Source organism: Lissotriton helveticus, chromosome 1_1 (assembly GCF_964261635.1).
Source record: "Lissotriton helveticus chromosome 1_1, aLisHel1.1, whole genome shotgun sequence".
Taxonomy (NCBI): domain Eukaryota; kingdom Metazoa; phylum Chordata; class Amphibia; order Caudata; family Salamandridae; genus Lissotriton; species Lissotriton helveticus.
The window spans coordinates 527,690,010-527,704,302 of NC_136057.1; the positions used below are offsets into that span (position 1 = coordinate 527,690,010).

Consider the following 14,293-nt stretch of genomic DNA (forward strand, 5'->3'; position numbering starts at 1 on the left):
CCAATCAAGCAGTTGCCAACCACAAAAATACCTTTAAAAATATACATAAAACAAGTGCTTCAGTAACATGTTACTGAATCAAAATTTGTGTTTGCGATTCGGTTTTTGGAAGAGGTGAGTTTAGGGTGACCCTTCCAAATTCCGAATCTTAATGGGATGTAGGAGTGTTTTTCGACCAACATTCATATTTTACCAACTCCTTGAAGGAGATGGTAACCCATTCACAACTGGGAAGGGGTTCCTAAGGAACCCCTTCCTCTTTGAGACTGGAAAGCAAATATTTTTAAGAGCCTACTCATAAAAAATTAAACTTCAAAGTTTACTTTTTCTTTTTAAATGCAGCCCTTTTTTCCTTTAAGGAAAACAGGCTGCATTTAAAAAAAAAAATTTAAAAAAATGCGTTATTAAAAAGCAATCGTAGATATGGTTGTCTGCTGATCCCAGCAGGCCATCATCCATCATTCTGATGGGTCGCAAACTGCAACCTGCGTCATTAACGTTCATGGGATCGGTCATTTGCACCCACTAGGAATCGCTATTTTAAAGATGTACATTTTCTTGCATCAGGGATTGCGATTAACTAATTGGATTTGGTAAGAATCTCAATTAGGACATCTCCATTCCTAATTTTGTACATGTGACCCTATACTTTTCAAGTCACCATTCGTTGTTAGTGAACTACAGTTAACCTTACTGCTGCCTTGGTTCTGAAGACTCCTGCTACTAAACACCTTTTTGTAAAGCAAATCTCGAAACTATTGAATGGATTTACACCAATCCAAAGAAAGTCACTGCTTGAAGCACTAGTTTTATGCCAAATTTGGCGTAGTTCTGTTAATTGGTTTTGATGCAGCACAGTGCAAAAGTTCCTTTGGAGTTAATTTAGAAAAGTAACTTTTTTTGCACAAACGTGACATGTACGTTAGCAACTTACACTCTGGATGTTTTGTGCAGAGTAATCGAACTGCAACAGTTTTATAAGCCGAGCTAAAAATGCTTTTCATAGAAATTAAGACCTAATCAGAACTATACAGTGGCTATCACTGACAACAATATTTGAGAGCAACGGATAGAAGGAGCATTTATAGAACAGCATATTGTACACATCATAACAAACTGGTCATAGGATGTGACCTGTGAATTGGAACTGGTTTGTTTAAAACAGTGTAAGCCCAGCCAGGATCTTAACAGTGGAATATGAAGGGCACTGTTTTGTTAAACACAGATAGTGGTCTAGATGGAGTAAACTAGCAGTACCTAGTTATATCAGAATTGGTTGCCCCAGACATGATATAGGAGAGGTATGGGAGCCTTCTTTGTGTTCTCGTAACATCTGCAACCTAGGCGAAGACAGCCACCGACCACCCTCTCACCACATGGGAACAACTCCACACCAAGGCCTTAATGAGCTCCACCCACTCGGGTGCACCCACTAACCCGTGCCCCCATCGGCTCATCAACTTTGGAGCTAACAAGATCAGCCACCATCCTCAACACCTCCATCTCCACAGCCACCTGCCCCAATGCCTGGAAACACTCAGAGGTCCAACCTCTTCTCATGAAATCCTCTGCAGTACATACAGAGCTATTGCCCCATCTCACTGCTCCAGTTTCCTGCCAAAGTCCTGGAGAAGGCCATCAACCTCCAACTCACCGAACACCTCGAGAGAAACCACTTTCTAGATCCCTCTCAATATGGATTCAGAGCCAACCACAGCGCCCGGCCCAGCCCTGATCACCACGACCGATGACATCTGTAACCGACAGAGGCAATGCAGCCGCCCTGATCCTTCTTGACCTCTCCGCTGCCTTCAACACCATCTCCCACCACACACTCCTCAACAGCCTGCACCAGATCGGCATAAAGGACGAAGCTTCTAGATGAATGGCACCCTTCCTCATGGGACGCATACAGAGGATTTGTCTCCCTCCCTTCACCTCACAGCCCAGCATACCATCTGCGGCGTCTCACGAGGTGTCCTGTAGATGTTGATGTCACCCTCCAACAGCTTCAAGACGCCGCTAGCAGATGCCCTCAGAACCCATAACATCCACATCCTCTCCTTATGCCGACAACACCCGGCTTGTACTCCCTCTCAGCGGACCTTACTACGGCAGAAAACTTTCACAACGACATGAAAAATGTTTCAGCCTGGATGAGAGACAACTGCCTGAAGCTCAGAGCGGACAACATCGAAGTGCTGATTTTCGGCAGCCACATCGCCCTGAGGAATGACTCCTGGGTACCATTGGAACTCCGACCCACCCCCCACAACCCCAGCATCACCCTTGACCGCAAACTCTTAATGAAATGACAGGTCAACACCTTTGCTTCAGCCTGCTTTAACACGCTTCATGTGCTCTGCAGAATCTTCAAGTGGCTACTAACCAGCCTCCAGAAAGCAGTGACTTGGGCCCTCATCACCACCTGTCTAGGCTAGGGCAACACACACTATGCAGGCACCACGGGAGAACTCCTGATAAGACTCCTGACGGTCCAGAATGCAGCAGCCAGACTGATTCTCAACCTGCCCAAAAGAACCCACATCTCCCGGCACCTTAGAGACGTCCACTGGCTCCCCATCCAGAAGAGATGCCACTTAAGGCTCTTGACCCATGCCTATAAAACCCTCTACGACCAAGGACCAGCATACATAAACCACCGCCTGAACTTCCACCAATCATCAAGAAACCTTGGCTCTGCTCACCTTGCAGAGATACCGCGCTTCCACTGCTGCCGGACCAGAGGTCGATCCCTCTCTCACCTCATTGCCAAATCCTGGAACGTCCTTCCCCTATACCTTCGAACAGCACCCTCATTGACTGACTTCAGGAAGGGACTCCAGACCTGGCTCTTCGACTGAGACCCTCAGCCCAGCACCTGGATACGCTCACAGGTAATAAGCCCACCTTTCCTTGTATTTAGTATTGCCATGTTCAATAGCTGCTCTATTATTCCAGACAGTAGTTTCTTCACTGCTGAAAATACAAAATGGTGGTTTAATTTCACCCACAACACACTGCTTCATTATTTTACTAGATATTCCTATGTTCTGAAAAGTTCATGATGAAATGGCTATTTTTAAAAAAAAAAAGTATACCTGTAACCGTAAACCTCAATGTCTGTAGATTTACTATTCCAAAACTACGTGTACCATACAAGTATTTATTTAGCATGTGTCCATTATGATGCAATTGAAAGATACAATCTAATTTTCTTCTGTTTTTTGCAGGGATGTCCAAGTGCTATCGAGGAAGTTTTTAAATCAAAGCTTCACATAATTGGAGCAGTTGGGATTGGAATTGCCATTGTGATGGTTAGTATTTGGAATTGCTGTATAATAATTGGTACCTCCTGGATTTTTAGTATTAGTTGTTGGTAGACCTGGCCCTTGGATTGCCTTACGGTTTTTCCTAACATTAGGACTAGATGCATTAAACCATGGGCACAACTCCAAATATCTATAGGAAACAGTCCCTGATTAATTTATGTCTCAAATTCTCTGACAGGCGAGCAAGCTTCTATTTAAATCCATTTGAAAGCTTCTGCTTACCTCTATTTATTTGACATATAAATAGTAAACAGACTTGAACATTTAAAAAGGGGCGAATACTCAGAGTTTTTGCTTAACTTGTAGTTCATTTGAATCGAGGATTAACTTCCCGCTTCTAGGAAAAATTAGTTGTGATTAGCAATGATTTAAAAAATAATAAAAAAAAGTCTGTACAGTCTCCTAGATGCCTAAAAATATAAACAGTGACATGAGTACCTTCTAGGGCTAGCTGCGCTCAACAGCAGAGCCAATGTTTTTTTTCAAAAAAGATACTATGACATGATATTAATAAAACGATCCCTGATATTTATGGATTAGAAACTGATGTCACACAAAGTATGTTCAACCTCTGTACTGCTTCGGTGAAGTGAGTGATTTGTGACCTGAACTACTACGCTTCCTGTATCCGATAAAAGGCAATCCTGAGCTCGTAAACATATAGACTCATTCAAGCTGAAATAAGTTGACCGAGAAACCTATCCTTAAAAGCCTTTTCTGAACTAGATCGACACCATGAACTTTAGAATTTTCAAAATCCGGCAAAATTTGAAATAATGTATATTCAACAATTACGAGGGCCTCTGATAAGTATTTTCTGACCAAGCAAGGACGACGACATTAACTTGTAAACAAGATTTGGGTCTGAATATAGGCCACCCATTCCAGTTTCTTCAGGATCGCATCTATATCCTTAGTGAGTATTTTAAGGCAGGTTAGATTTGCCACACTGCCTTTGTTGACTCTTACCTATGATTTCGCCCCTTGCCCTTAAAAGGCTGGCAAAGTTGCACTGATCCTTGGTTAATCCAGATTTATCTAATTGTCTAGTAATGTTTGTTCTGACAATGAATGATTCACCTTCTCAAAGATTGACTTAAGGTCTGTAAAAAAAAAAGTAAATGTGTGCCTTTTCAGAAGAACATTTCATAATGACCAGCTGTAATCTCATAATTTGTTTTGTTTACTTACGCAATGATACTTGCAACTATAAATGTATCAAATATTTTGTCACGACCATCCATGCAGGAAATGGTCCTGGGATTCACTGCTTTCCCCCTTATCTTATATTTATGGTCTTGCTTGACGGTAGGGCAGGCTAACCGTAAAACGTATGCCTTAAAGTTCTATGAGAAAAACATTGAGCGCTTCAACCTAGCTTGATTTCAGGGCTGCCAATGTGGGGTCAGGCGGCCCCGAAGGTCCATGCACAGCGAGACATATTTATTTATTTTGAACTTTTATAAAGCGCATGCGAAGGCCCAAAGGCATCTCGGTGCATCATGTACAGTGCAATTTAATTTGACTGACCGCACAAATTAAAAAAGTAGCTAATGTGGGCAATTGGATTAATGTTTTAGCATACCTAACAATGCAGCGCCTACACAGATTTTATCTAACACTCTACTGGGTGTGTGAGATGTGGACTATCTCCTCATGATTTTAGACAGGTTACGTGGACCTACCAGGTGGTTATACCCTTTTAAGAGGAGATAATGCCCCTGGTGTGGAGGGTGACTGCAGTGAATGCTGACCCAACAATGCGGGACTGCTGGGAGGGTGTCAAGAGGACTGTAACTCACGTACCTCTGATACCATACGTTATGATAGTGCTTATAGGGTAACAATCAGTCCTGTGACACTACTAGATTATTTTATCAGTTCCATAGCCTCTTCCCCCCCCCCCCGAGAATGAACATATACAAGAAATCCACAAAATATATTTAAAAAGGCTTTATTTAAAATGAATGACTTAATCTACTACAGACTATATGAATAGATTTTAGTACAAAAACAAATATGATTTTAATTAAACAGGTGATGAAACAGTATATTAAAAAGAATTGCAACATATAATGTGCTCATTAAATCCAAGCACCAAATGCTCCAAACATTCCATGATAAAACCTCTCTATTTGTAGCCACTGGCTAAGTCTATCTTTGCTCCAAAGTGGCCTTACAGGTTTACTATATGGCCTCCGATATGCTTACCTCTTCTGTGTAACAAAGTTTTTTCAAGTAAGTGACTTTGCTTTAAGAATGTTGCAGCTGATCTTTATTATGGCTTTCCAAGGTAAGGTAAGAAAAGCACAGATGAGGCCTGGTTTTTTCCATGCCCTCAGCTCAGATGTGTATTCCTCGTTCAAAGCTCCCAAGGAAATCAAAGTGTCCCTTGCCGAGGATTGTTTTGTTTCAGACTTAAAGAACGTTTTCCTTGTCATTATGAAAAAGCCAGACTTCAAAATTGGTGTATAATGCATACTGATGCATATACATGAGTAATTGGTGCGCTATGGCAAGGCAAACGTTATATGATCAGCACACGTCATTAATACTGGATAAAATGCAGTGAACACAATAAATGAGACTTCGCTATAGTGTCACTCACAAAATTGCACGTGTTCAGTGCAAAAGTGTCGAAGTGATGGTCACAAGTGAGGATCAATGGGATAAATCCAGAATTGGTAAGACCAGAATTCGGCATGCACTACTCGTAGAACAAGAAGTTATTGCTAAGTGCCCATTTTTGGACCCTCGAGGGCAGGTGAGCATTACCACTGACACCGCACTCATATGATGGGGGAGCACATCTCAACCACATGACTGTTCAAGGTCTCTGGATGCGAGAACAGCGGGAATGCCTCACCCGTTGCCTCCAAGCGTTTCACATTTTAAAAATCGCCTCAGTAAACGTGGATACCATAGCAGCAATGTACTATTTCCAATAATGAAGAAGGGGCATACTCGCTCTCAGCTGTTGGCCCTAGCCCAAAAGATCTGGCATTGGGTCCTGCAAAATCACATCACATTACTAGTGCAGCATCTCCTTGGGGTGGACAGTGGCTTTGCAGACCTTCTAAGCAGTGTGCATCTACAATGCTACGAGTGGTAGATGCATCTTAAAGGACTTCAAAGGTACTTTTAGTAATGGGACAATGCCACAGTCTGTTTGCCACTGTACAAAATGCAAAGCTCCCTAACGTTTGGTTAATTAGTCCGGTGTCTTCGCTAACAATTTTTCTCCACTGCCTCGGATTCTGCACATAGTGAGAAAAATAAGACAAACATCCATAACTCTGATTCTGGTTACACCAAGATAGGTAAAATTGTCTTGGTATTCGATGTTACTGTAAATATAGATCCATCTGTTTCCCTTCAGGGTGAGCGGAGACCCCAAAACCAGAAAGAATGAATGTAGGAATTTTGGCACCTGAGGTCTTAGTTTGGGTAGTTACAACTACCTCAGGAGTGCCTGAAAATCCTGTGTGATGCACACAAGCCAACCATGTGGTTGCCCTATGCCTGAAGATGGAAAACATCTATCCATTACTGCCTAGGTAAACAAATAGAGCCACGCAAAGCAATGTTGCAGGATATAATTTACCTACTGCACCTTCAAAATGCTGAATTAGCATATACTTCTGTTACAGTTAGCGGGGGTGGCAGCTTACATGCAACATAGAGCACATAATACTTGCAAAATTTCTGTTAAAGCATGTTTTGTGGGGGTCAGGAGCTTAAAAGAATTATTCCTCCTAGGATTCTACTTTCCCCTACCAGGACCCTAAATATGGTTCTAACAAAACTTACATGACCTACATTTGAGCCATTACTCTTGTGTGACGTAGTTCTCTCGGAAAGTAGTCTTCCTAGCCACAATGAACTCACCGAGGAGAGTTGCAAGCGCTCAAGTGGAGGAACCTTTTCTACAAGTTCACAAATCTAAAATTTGTACCAAAATCGTTTGTTTTTCTTGTGAATAAGACAAGTTGCCGATCTTTCCACATCCTGAGACAATGGCAGCGATGCCCTTACTCATAATAGATATAATGGGGGCACCAATGAGAGGACAAAATCTGTCCGCATGGTCAAGCAATTGTTTGTTGCTTTTTTGAGGCCTCACTTGGAAGTGTAGTATTGTGAGATGGATAGTGACATAAGCATAACAATGCAGAGGTAAAACCTACACTGCTGTTTTCAAAGTACATTTCACTAGAAAGAAGGATATAAATATGGCCTTTTTCAGGAAAGATACCAATTGTAGACATACTTGAAGCGGTCACTTGATCAACTTCACACACATTCACAAAGCACCACTGTGTGGAAATGCAAAATCAGCAAGAGGCTTTGGTTTGTCAGTGCTGAAAACATTATTTCAAACATATGCAACAACAGCTTGGTACCTACTACTTGATGTGGGAGTAGTGATTTTTAGTCGTAGTGGAGGATGTGATATGCAGAAACACATGCTACAAACAGAAAATGTAACCTACCCTATAACCATGTGTTTGTAGCTTGTAGTGCTATAGATTCACATGCAACCTCCGCCTTTGTAAGTTATAATACTCTGTACACATGTGATATTGTTGGATCTCGGCGGCCTTAACAGTTGACCACCCTAGTATGCACCTTTGAGTTTCAAATGGGTTTCCCCAACTGTGCCGTTCACTGGTTCTCCTCCTACCTTTCCGATCAACATGCGTTTGTTGACCTGGGCTCTTCCTGGCCACAACAGACCCTGACTCCATACTGTATCCTGTTATCTACAAACCGTTACATGGACAGTCTTGGTGCACTACTGCCAGCAAATAGCAACAAGATCCAATAATTTGCCGATGATACACAACTCTGTTTTAGACATCAAACTTCTTGCACATCGTCCAGACACAGATGTCCAGTGCCTACGTGAAGCCCAACTCAACCAAGACAAAACTGTTATTTGACAAGGACAACTAACAAGATACCCGTCCCAATGACATGTAGGTTGATGGCGTTAAACCTTGATGATTTTATACTCTCACCATGGACAGCAATCTCAAGGAACACAATGCCAAAAACAATGGCATGGTACCAACTTTCTCTTCCAAAGAAAGTGAAACTGTTACTTTCAGAATAGGATTTCTGAACTGCTGTTCAAGCCTTTGTACACTTGCATCTTGATGGTGGTAATGCCATACTCCATGACCTCAGACTCCAAACTAGCATGCTTAAGCGGTATCCTACACAACACAGCACCTCTTAAACTCTCACCAAGGGCCTGACTGAAGAAATATGATTACATCACCCCAATCCAGAAGGAAATCCAAAGGCTCCCTTTTTCGGCCCACACCATACTCCAAACAATCTGCATCATTTAGAAAGCCATCACAACCAGCACCCACACTTAATTTGGAGATCAGCTTAAGCTTTCTGGTTATTCTGAGCACACCTACATCCAGGACACTATCGGACTGCAGACTAATAAGTGTAAAAAGCAAAAACCAGACCGCACGCTTTTTCCATCTGTGCACCCAGGCTCTGGAACAACATCCCCTTTTCCAGCAGGACCGCCTTGCGCTGCTCCCATTTAGCAAAACATTGACAACTTGCCTCTTTAAAGAACACGATATCATAGTGCATATACCATACACAACCTATTTTCCTCTTCTAATGCTCTTTGTCTTTATGCTTGTATACCATGTACAGTGCTCCTCTGCCTAGGTTTCTCCTATAGAAATACCATACACATACATACAATTATGTTTTTCTGCTTCTCTACTCTCCATTCTACACCACTCGCCTGCTGGGGAAAAACAACCTCAGGTGGAATCTTTCTCCTGGTGCACTGTGAGATTAGGAATGAGTCCTGATGTGTTGAGACCGAATCTGCACCCAATACTAGACGCCTGGCGTATGCAGAGCACATGAATCTACAGCTCTACAAGTTACAAACAGATGGTTTCATTTTCTTACTCCCTTCCACGGTGAAGGAAAAAGGTTGATGCCAACCTCATATACAGGATGAACAAAAAATGGAGACACGTGCCAATAATAGGGCTTAGATAAATCTAGAGATTGTAGTTATGTACTGGGCCCTGTGAACTTATGCTGGACATTATAGTGACAAAAGCAAAAACAACAATTGATGGACGGAATGTTGCACAATGGCAAAACATTCACCCCCAGTCACAGATCTGGGTTTAATCCATCGTTATTTTGCTCACCACACCACCCCAGTTCAAATCAAATCAAAAGATACTTTATTCGGTTTTAAATCACAAAAACCATAAAAGTGTACAAGTCACCAGGCTGCATAATTTGTGTTAAAATACAATACAAAAACAGGGAGTACCCTATGCAATATGCAATACACGGTGGCAAGAGTTTAAAAACAACAACATAGACATTTCTCACCTAATTAAAAAATTCATGCAATAGTTGACATTTATGAAGAATGAACTAGGACCAAGCGATCTTTTTGCCAAGTCTTACTGCTATGGTTAGAAATTTTGCCACATTATAGATTTCCCATATTTCTGTCAAAAGTTGAAGGTACAGCAAAGCTGGCTTCACTTGCCTAAAACCTTTTCCTTTTAACAGTGGTAAAATGAATTTTGATCTGATGCCCTTAAAATAATCACAAAAGAACAAAAAGTGAACAGTGTCCGTAATTGAACAACCATCGCATTTGCATAGATCCAAGTCCCTACTCCTGGTCCAGACAGGGCGGCCAGAAATTAGGAGATGAATTTTGTTCAATCGGAACCTTGTCAACAAATACCTATGATTGGCATCATTGACAACTTTGAGGTACAGTTCCGGTTCGGGGCCAGAAGAAACGATCAGCTGATGGGTCCTGACAGAGGGCTTTAGCAGCTCTCTGTCCTCTCTATCCATTTCCCTATTCAGCAAAAAAGTATTTTTGGCCCATTTCAGATCTCCTTTCACCAAGCTGGAGGGTTTATCAAACAGTTCGGGCCGACCCAGCTTTTCGCACGATTGTTGCACGTATTTCAGCCAGGGGATCTTTTCCCAGTGATCTAGCAACAAACAATCTTTTAAGATTTCGTGGTTCACTTCAAGTTCTGGGTTTAGCCAAACTGCTAACCATTTTAGTAGGGGGGCCATGGCAATTTTATCCTCCAAATAACCCACGCCGCATTCCTGATGAACTATGTAGCTTGCAGTGGATCTTGGGAGGGAAAGAAGTGTTTTTAAAAAGTTGTCCTCTATAACCTGAAGCGATGTGACTGACCTAAAGCCCCACAGATCGGCCCCGTGCTCTCCACACCACTGGAGTTAAGCTATCCTGGCTAATGATGACTGATGGCCAGAAACCAGTCCTAGGATGCTTTATTACGGTCCAGGGAAGACATGGCTTGGTAGTTCGGGCTGGACTGTTCCCATGAGGCACAGGGTCAAGGCTGATCTGCATATGGCCATGTCTGAACTGGGGTGGTGTGGAGTGCAAAAAAACAATGGATTTAGGCCCAGATCTCTGTACTGGGTGAATGTATGACATTGTTCTGCATTCTGTCCATCAACTGTTGTGTTTGGACATTATAGTGAGGCATAAAGACTACTTCTATGGTTAATGCCCAAAAGAAAAAGGTTTTTTTAAGCTTATATACACAAGAAATTTCCTGGCCAAACCATCAGATGGAGAAATAATGTGAAGTATCTGAACCTAGAACAGCCACAATCTTCAAAGCTGTAGGTAAGTAACTCCATTATCATGGCCATATTTTAAAACTGTCTGCCCCTAATTCGTTCCACCCTGCTTAGTCAGCTGGGGGAAACCCTTCTTAAAATCCCCTTTAAGGCCCATAAGAATTTACATTTTCCAGCGTCCATCTACCTCCCAGTAATGTACAACTTTGTTGTCCAGCTCATAGTTAGTCAGTTTTGAGCCAGTAGTGCTGATTTCAAACCTTTTAAAAATTGAGGCGAAGCCAGAGCCAAGGTAAACTCGACACTCTTCAGTAGTAGCAGATCATGCTTGCTTGAAAGACATTTTTGTTACACAGTTAAACCAATGGGCGTTTTGTGGAAACATTTGGTATCTAAAAATATGTAACACTCCCTTTAGATTATCACTTCCTTCATTACTGGTTCTCCCCTATTTAATAAAACAAGCCATCAACTAGAAAGGCAATGAGAAATGAAAGACTATTCTTATCCCCCTCCTGAGACCCTTCATTGTAGGACAGGCTGGGAAAAATTGCCGCCTCTAAAATATTAAACCTTTTGACAGGTGTACAACATCTAGTTTGTCTAACCACAAATTGACTGACTCTATCTGAGCAAATACGTGACTTTGGATACAAACCAAGTAAGTCACAAACTTCTTGTTTGCATTTGTCATCAATTTGTATTTGGCCCTATTCTTGACATTTAATCCTGTAAGCTTTCTATTTTTAGTAGAAGTCAGGAAAGGTCTGACGGTATTGGTGGATAAAGTGAACCTGATATAATTTTGGTCACAATACTGGTTTAGTGGTCCACTGGCATCTTTTACTTAAGCAACCTTAAGAAGCAGGGTTTCTGTATTGGAATAGCTTTTGTTACATTTATTGTGATGAGGAGACTGAAAGAGGAATAGAATTTTGACTAATGCCATCAAACAATTGCTAGATAAAGAGGGCCAAGAAACATTTGTTAGATAATAGATATTTGGAACATGAAAGCCTTATTGTAACAGTATGAATTAATAATCTGGTCAAGGCTTCAGGATTCCACCTTCTGCCCATTTTCCCTCTTCTAAGACTTTTGAGATTTTCTTTGGGTGTGTGTGGCATTGATTTATACTAACTACATTAAGTCTCCATCGTGTAAAAAATGTTGGCTCCCTGAGCTTCAATTGGATATTGGTGTGTGTGTGTGTGTGTGTGGGCGGGGGGGGGTGAAGGGAAGGGGAGTTATGTACAGACACATGCACACATATGTATATCTGTATGTAAGATGGCATGTGTGGCTGTAAATACACATGCTTAGCATACGTCTGCCATCTAGTGGTAGGCTCGGAAGTGTGCATGTTGTTTTTCTACGAAGTCCTTCGAGTCCTGAGATGTAGTGACTCCTCCTCTTGTTTGCAATGAGCATGGTCCTCGACTCAATTGTTAGATTGTTTTCCACTTGGTGGGTGAGGATTGAGTTAGGATGATGTATCCTGTGGAGATGACCCTGCAAAAATAATGTAATAGAGAATGTGGAGAAATGCAACCTACATAGGTGACTGGGGAGGAGGTTAGGTACATGTGAATCTGCAGCACTACATGCCACAAACAGATGCATACAGAGTTACATTTATCGTTTGTCATGAGTGGCTCTAGATACACATGCTTAGCATAGACTGAAAAGCAATTCTCCTCCTAAGCGGTGGCTAACCTGTGCTGGGTGTATTTGTCAGTGGCACAGGTGGCTTATTTTACCTACCCATTTTAGAAACCTGGTGAAATAGTGCAATTGCTAATACTGTTTTTGAGAAAACCATTTATTAAATGTATTCTTGAGAAAGCCTACATTATACTATAACTGTAAAGGTTCCTCTTTAAAATGGTTCTTTCTTTTGCAGATTTTTGGAATGATCTTCAGTATGGTCCTTTGCTGTGCAATCCGCAACAACCGAGAAATGGTCTAATTGATTTATAACTGTGGCAGACGAGGAAATGCCAAATGTTGGCACTAATTTCAGTTGTCTTAAAATGTTTCTAAAACGTTCTATATTTTTGTTACCTTTTTAATTGCATTGTATGAATTTATTTGGTTTGCTTTTATGTAAGGGAGAAAATAATTGACGTAGCATACGTGTTATGTTCAAGCGTCAAGACAGATACTGTACATAAAATTTGTCTCCACGTAGATTTACATGTGTTCGCTTTCTAAAAAAAATTATTTTAATCACAATGCAACTTATGTTGGAAACTATTTGATACTAAATAAAAATTACAGGTTTACATCCTTTGTTTTCTTTTTCATTCACGCATCGAGGGGATGATTGTCCGAGCATATTAAAATATAATAAAGTCAATAATGCACTGTAACCCTGTGGGTAATAGACAGTAAATGACTGCAATTCCTAAACCGGTTATCATTTCAGCTACTGTACGGAACTCCAAAGTGCTAATTATGTCCTTTCAAAAATCAGTCAGCACTGTGAACTCTCTTGAATCTCCTAAAAATATATGCATATAGCATACTATATTTACGGGGCTTTCAGCCACCCCTATTCATCCACTGTTTTGTTGTATCATTCACACTTTTCTTCTGCCCACTACAACATACAGCATGGGACAGTGGGTCAACCCACTTCAGCCATTGGCTTATTCTCGCTGTGAGCAACTGCATTCTGCTTTCACATTGAGCAACTCCACATACAAAGTACGCTCTTCATATTTGGAAGTGACTTTTGTCCATAGGACAGTGAGATCCATAACTGTTTACTCACCACCGGAGACTGGATCATTAGTGCTATTTAATCTACCCGCAAATCCTGCAGCGAAGATCATGCCAAGACTGAGATTGTCTGAGCCCATCGGGCGCTGGGCTACGCCACTTTTGACTCCTGTGTTCAATTTTTTTAAGGTATGCAAAAGGCACAGTACATCATAGGCAAAACAAAATACACCTCACAGGCTTCAAGTTCTAACCACATCCTGACTAATTATATCGCTATTTTTTTTTAACCAATACCGGGGGGTGGCGGGGGAGGGAGGGGGTAATAAACAATGAAATTATTTAAGTTGAAGAAAGGCTAGGTGCCACAAAACAGGCTGTATCTGAAACAGCCACCATTCTTCATTCTTACTCTTCTACCTGTGTAGACTCTGGCACCTTATCTACATCTGCTAAAATTGCATATCTACTCACTCGTCCTCCTAATTCATGTGTCAACAATTTTTTAAAAATTGACTCAGCCTCCTGTGCTCTCTGACTTGTCCCTGCCAAAGGAAAAAAGTAAGCGTCTAGAATTACCAGGCAAA

General features: G+C 41.5%; 1 protein-coding gene across 2 annotated transcripts in view; it reads left to right on the forward strand.

Annotated features, from left to right (window-relative positions):
• Nucleotides 1-13,267, forward strand: part of CD9 (CD9 molecule) — a 202,411-nt gene extending 189,144 nt beyond the window's left edge. For both annotated transcript variants that reach the window (XM_078673990.1, XM_078673991.1), the window contains exons 7-8: nucleotides 3,234-3,317; nucleotides 12,886-13,267. In XM_078673990.1, the coding sequence (XP_078530116.1) occupies nucleotides 3,234-3,317; nucleotides 12,886-12,951 (150 nt within the window). In that variant the 3' untranslated portion in view covers nucleotides 12,952-13,267. The remainder of the gene's footprint in view (nucleotides 1-3,233; nucleotides 3,318-12,885) is intronic.
• The last annotated feature ends 1,026 nt before the right edge of the window (nucleotides 13,268-14,293 follow it).